Genomic DNA, 6,000 nt, shown 5'->3' on the forward strand with positions numbered 1-6,000 from the left:
AAAACCCGTTCTTTGTTTTTCGGGTAGCACAGGGTCTGTTTTGTTAACTTTCCCATTCAAGCCACAGTCCAGATCTGGGGGTGGGAAGAGTCATGCCAGTCTCCTGGCTCTGAGTCCCGGAGGGGCTTGGCCACCGTGAGCCTGGCTGCGTGAGCAGCCCCTTCTGACCCTGAGGCCAGCCCAGGCACCCCCTTTATAGGTACCTTCCCTGTCCCCGTTCCTTCTGACTTGGATCCCAGACACGCACCCCCTCTTGCTCAGGGACGGCAGGCCGCTCCCCGCACTGCAAAGCCTTTTCTCTCTGCCACATGTTTAGGGTGACACCAGGGTGTACATCTACGAGGTGGTCCCAGAGGCACCCTTCTTCCTGGAGTGCAACAGCTTTCCGTCCAGTGATCCCCATAAGGTAAGGAGGCAGCGGTGCGGGGGGGGGATCTGGGCAGCAGTTATGTCCCTGGGAGAGATGGAGCCACGTGCTGTAAGGGAAGTCACCCCCCTTTGCCCCGGGGGAGTCTTTGTTTGATACAGTCCACCTCTCTGGGCTTTCCTCTGCAGCCATGAGGGCTATGGCTTGGTTCCTTAAAAAAGGGAAAGAATGTGGATTTGCAAGATTTGGAGGTGAGGAGAAAATGCCCACAGAGCAGCTGTCAGTGAAACCTCCTGGCTCAAGTGGGGAGGACCCCTGAATTTGGAGTGGGGGCCAGGGAAACGCAGGGGTGGGAGACAGAATGAGCCGGAATCCAGCAGCCTCTTGAGCTGTTACTGGGAATGCCAAGGCATCAGTCCCTGTGACCAACCAGAACTGCATCCTTTGGGGCAGTGAAGTTCCAGGGAGCTGACTCCTCCTCTCTGCCCCCTTATCTGGTCTGCAAAACCTGCTTCTGGCCTGCCCTCTTGTGGCTGTTCTGGGCAGAGCACTTGTGGAGCTACTAGAGTAACAACCCCAAGGGCTGAGTGTGAATTGGCGGGTGGCGGGTGCCCAGATGTGCCCCCTGCTTCACTTCCAAAGACCCTGGGAGGCACAGAGGGCATTACTGTGCCCTCGCAGCCGTGCTCTGGGAAAGGTGTCCCCGCAAGGTCCTGACCTCTTGACTTCTGCAGGGCTACCAGTTTCTGCCCAAGACGGAGTGTGACGTTCGGGAGGTGGAGATTGCCAGAGCCCTGCGCCTCCGCCAGACCTCCATTGAGCCCGTGGCCTTCCGGGTGCCCCGGGTGAAGGTAGGGTACTGGGCCTCTAGGCCCTTGGTCTCTGGCAGGGGAGGAGGGAAGGCTCGGAGTATAGAGGCAGCACCGTGAAAGGTCTTGTCACCCTCTCCGAACAATGCCATGCCCCTTTGCCCTGCCCACCTCCAGCCACAACACCACCCCAAGCTGGCATCTTGGCAAGCTTCCCGGACAGACCCCGCTCCTTTTCGGAACAGGCCCAGCCGGGCGAGGATTCGCAGTCGGACCTGAGTGTCTCAGCGTCCATCGCTGGGCAGGGACCAAAAGGAAGAGAGACAAATTATTCCACTCCTAGCCATCCCAGCTAGGAGCTACCCAGAGCCCTCTCCTCCTCCAGTAATTTGCAAAATCCTCTTTTAAAGCCATCTAGCTTGGTGGGCATCCCTGCCTCTTGTGGGAGGGAGTTCCACAGATTCAGGGCAGACGAAAGGAAGGACTGCTTCCTTCACCTGGCACACATGAGGCAGGAGCTGATAGTGCAGGTGAGCTGCGCACAGGTGAGCTGCAAGCAAGCTGCCGGCCAGCTCTGTGGAGACTGCTTTTATTGACACAATATGCAAACCCAGGCAGATACATTTTGGGCTGTGACCTTTACACATCTTCCAGTCCCGAGATCGTAGGGTGGTACAAAGTTATTTTGGCACCTGCTTCCACCGCATCATTTTCCCCTTGCACAATGTATGATGAAGGAGACAAAGGTCACAGACAGGACACTGCAGACTATTGAGATGGGAAAAGTTTAGACAGAGGGCAAGATGTTCAGACAGCTGTGGCTTTATCTGTGGGGGGAGTGTGCCCCGCACCCCAAGGTCACGCATGCAGGCAGCTGAGGCTGCCCGCGGGTGGGGAGTGTGCTCCGCACCCAGCGATCATTCCTACACACAGGGAAACTATGGAAGCAGCTGCCTCAGGAGGCATTGGTGGCCCCCCCCAACCTGGATGGCTTTAAGCAGCCCTCTCCTCCACGATTTTGTCTCGTCCTCTTTTAAAGTCAGGGGTCATCATCGCTGCCTCCGGTGAGAGGGAGTTCCACAGGTTAGGCTCTGCACGAATGAATCCTTTCTCTCTCCCGAACCTTCCCACCATGTGGGGTGCGCAGGCTGAGTAACCCACGGACTGATGCCCTCCGTGCTTCTGTCCTGCCCCTTCTCCCCACAGAAAGAGTTCTTCCAGGATGACCTCTATCCTCCCACGGAGGTGCGGTGGGAACCGGCCCTGTCGGCCGCTGCCTGGCTGGGCGGCTCTGACGGTCAGCACCGCAAGGTCAGCCTCCGGCCGAAAGACATGACCCCAGGTATGTGGCAGGGGGCAAGGGGGAGTGCATCAGTGTGTGTGTGTGTGTGTGTGTGTGTGTGTGTGTGTGTGTGTTGTTGTTGCTGCTGCAGAGAGTTCAGGGTTTATAGAATCATAGTGTTGTAGAGTTGGAAAGGGACCCCTAGAGTCATCTAGTCCACCCCCCCAGTGCAGGAATCACAGCCAAAGCATCCCTGGCAGTTGGCCACCTGAGCTCTCCTTAAAGACCTCCAAGGAAGCTCAGTGAAAGGGTGCAGGAATCCGCAGAATTGGACAAAATGACAGGAAGGATTCGAAACCTGCGGGACCAGAGATTCACAGAAGATTGGAAGAAATATACGAATTATTTGAAGAGCAACTGTAATCAACAAATTACATTAGTAGGACTACAAGAAGTTTTGTAAGGAGAAAGATATGAAAAACTGCAAAATAGGAAAAGAAGACAGATATTAGTTATGACATTTAAATGTAATAGTGAAAGTAAGAAATGTATACTAAGTGATTAGATTGGAAAATTTTGATGGAAGTCAAAAAAATTGTATAAGATGTAAAATTATGTTTACCGTAATTATTGTTGAAAATGATATGTTAAAAAACATATATATATATAAAAGAAAGGGTGCAGGAATCCCTTTTGGCTGCCCCTTGGCTTGTTGTGTGAAGGGGTGGCATTGAGGAAATCACAGCGGTAGAAACAGAGAACCTTTGCTGGGGGCACAGCACCTCAGCACACAGAAAGCCCCCCCTTGCTGGGTTTCCTCTCTGGCCAGGGAAAGGCCTTTCCTGTGTTGGAGAGACCCCAGGTGTGTTTGCGGCTGAGGAAAGGGCTCCTGGCGATCTGCCTCCAGGCCCCTTCAGCCGCTGACCTGCCATGCCACCTCCTTCCGCAGTGAGCGAAGCCCCGAAGGAGGCTCCCAGCCGGAAATACGTGCCGTCCTCTGTCTACCTGGAGGAGAAGTCGGACGAGCAGAAGAAGGAGGAGGTGAGAACCCAGCAGGGCTGGCAGCTCTGACTTGGGGGGCAGGGGAAGGAGGGGAGGGGGCTGGCAAGCTCTCCCTGATGCCCACGGCCTTGTCACTGGGGGCAAGGCAAATGCAACCTGGGGAGGCACCTCAGACTCAGCAACGGCATCTCCCGTCCAAAAGACCACAGAGCGGGTGAGAGGCAGTGTGGCATAGTGGTTAGTGTCCGGCTAGGAGAGACAAGGGCTCAAATCCCCACTTGGTGGTGAAGATTAGAGGGGGAGAAGGAGACCCACGGCCGCCCTCTTGAGCTCCTCAGGGAGAAAAAGGAGGGATAGAAATACACCCCACAGAGAAGTGTTGCGGGGGCACCATGAGGAGGGGGAAGGTCTTGGGGGTGGCAGACGCACCAGCCCTTTCTCGTGCCCACATCCTGGCAACGGTTGGCTCCCCTGCAGCTCCTGAATGCCATGGTGGCCAAGCTGGGCAACCGAGACGACCCCCTGCCTCAGGACGCCTTCGAAGGAGTGGATGAAGAGGAGTGGGTAAGAGCTGGGCAGGAGCCCCCCAGAAGTGCCATGCCCGGGCGAAGAGAGCCGTGCCCGTCCGCCTGTGCCCATCCTGGTGCCTTGGGGCTGCTTCTGCCCCCAGCTCTGCGCTGTAACCCACCAGGAGGCTCTGCTGGAGTTGTGGTTCAAAAGGCACCCGCTAGGAGTGCTGTGGGGGAGAGGGGGGGCACTCTGATCTGATCCTCCGCAGCTTTGCCCACGTTCCTCCTCCCCATCCCAGGGGTGGGGTGGGGGTATATCCCGTGTCCCTTCCCCTCCCAAGCTGGCAAGGGTGGTCTTGTGGCAAGGGTGCCCTTCCCAGCACCCCCAGCGCAAGAGACGAGCAGTGGCCAGTCTGGCTTCTCCCATCCATCCATCCCTCCTCTCTCTCCCTCTCCTCCTCCGTAGGACTAACAGTGGACGCTTCGACCAGGGACCGCACGCAGTGGCCTTACTGCCCAGATGACCCCCTGCAGCCACCCTCTCCTCCGTGGACTGGAGGGTGCCCAGACCTCAGGCCCCCCTGGGAGGAGCAGGCTGACTTCCAGGCTCCTCTCCCCCCCCCCCCCCGCGCCAACACTGCCACCCTGGGTTGGGCCACCGCCTGCCCACGCCTCAACGAAGATGCCAAGGAGATCCTGCCTGCCGAATCTTCCTTCCTCCCCCTGGACCCTCCTTCGTCTGGGCTGCTGCCCCTCTTCCTGCCCCCCCAGGCAGACGTTTGCCTCGGCTTCCACGTTGACAGTCTGACCGGCACTTCTGGACCTGCCGTGTGCCTGCCAGGCCCCCAGCCCCTCTGGAGGGCCCATCCACGAGGGACGTGTGGCTTTGGGGGTCTCCAAACTCATTCGGGAGCGGAGGAAGGCTGCTTGGGAGGCTCCTTCTGCCCCCTGCAGCTCTAGGGTTGTCTTTCCGTCACAACCGCGCCCCGAATTGTCTCGCCAGGCTTTTCCTCGGAGCAAAGCTCGCCTTCTGTGTCTGCCCTGCCAGTGTAACTTGAAAGAATGTCAATTTCAGCTCTTTTGCCTCTTGTGTCTGTTATTCAAAACACCAGCCTTCTGCCCAAAGCGACTCTTCTCCCCCCCTAGAGGGATGGAGAGCACCCGGCCCAGCCTGGTAGACCTTTCTGCGCCCCAGAATGGGTGCTGGTGTCACACAGGCCCCTGGAGGCCCCCTGCGGCCCCCACATGCCTTAGAGACCCTGGTTCTGCCTTGCAGACTTTTGGGCCGGTGGGCTGTGGCTTCTGTGCCTGGGAAAAGGGGCGCCACTCTCTTAGGGGAAAACTTCTCACTTCCTCCTCCATGACAGCAAATGCCTGCCTTCCTTAGTTCCTGTGCGCTGCTGCGCTTGGGCCTGATCCAACAGGGCTTTTCTTATGATCCAAGTCCAGAAGCAGCTGGGTCAGGTCAAGAAAGAAGTTGGGCTTGGGAATCCTGGGTTTTTCCGGTGACAAATTCTGGGCTCGTCCACGCAGGAGATTCCTGTGGGTTTGAAGCCCCTCGTGCCTCAATTCCTTTTGGGGTTGCCCCATGATCTCCTCCAACAACTGGCAGCTGCTCTTGGTCCCCATTAAATTCAGATTTATCCCAATCCAGGAATAATCAGACAAGAGATTTAAATCCACTATAAATGTGCATGTAAGAGGACTTCGCACATTGTGAGCATGGGTTTTTTTCCACCTGGGGACCGTCCACACCTGTCTGTACTTTCTATACTTTCATTTTGCTGCTGTCCTTCCAAAACATGGGTAGGCAAACAAAGGCCCGGGGGCCGGATCTGGCCCAATCGCCTTCTCAATCCAGCCTGCAGATGGTCTGGGAATCAGCGTGTTTTTACATGAGTAGAATGTGTCCTTTTATTTCAAATGCATCTCTGGCTTATTTGTGGGGCATAGGAATTCGTTCATATTTTTTTTTCAAAATATAGTCTGGCCCCCCACAAGGTCTGAGGGACAGTGGACCGGCCCCCTGCT

The 6,000-nt window shown here is 56.6% G+C and overlaps 1 protein-coding gene across 2 annotated transcripts in view; it reads left to right on the forward strand.

Moving 5' to 3' along the window:
* Positions 1-5,043, forward strand: part of LOC310749119 (coronin-7-like) — a 102,807-nt gene extending 97,764 nt beyond the window's left edge. For both annotated transcript variants that reach the window (XM_083585603.1, XM_083585602.1), the window contains 6 exons: positions 317-406; positions 1,102-1,218; positions 2,383-2,518; positions 3,408-3,499; positions 3,938-4,024; positions 4,436-5,043. In XM_083585603.1, the coding sequence (XP_083441729.1) occupies positions 317-406; positions 1,102-1,218; positions 2,383-2,518; positions 3,408-3,499; positions 3,938-4,024; positions 4,436-4,441 (528 nt within the window). In that variant the 3' untranslated portion in view covers positions 4,442-5,043. The remainder of the gene's footprint in view (positions 1-316; positions 407-1,101; positions 1,219-2,382; positions 2,519-3,407; positions 3,500-3,937; positions 4,025-4,435) is intronic.
* The last annotated feature ends 957 nt before the right edge of the window (positions 5,044-6,000 follow it).

The sequence above is a fragment of the Podarcis filfolensis genome (assembly GCF_964270895.1).
Source record: "Podarcis filfolensis genome assembly, chromosome: 14".
Taxonomy (NCBI): Eukaryota; Metazoa; Chordata; class Lepidosauria; order Squamata; family Lacertidae; genus Podarcis; species Podarcis filfolensis.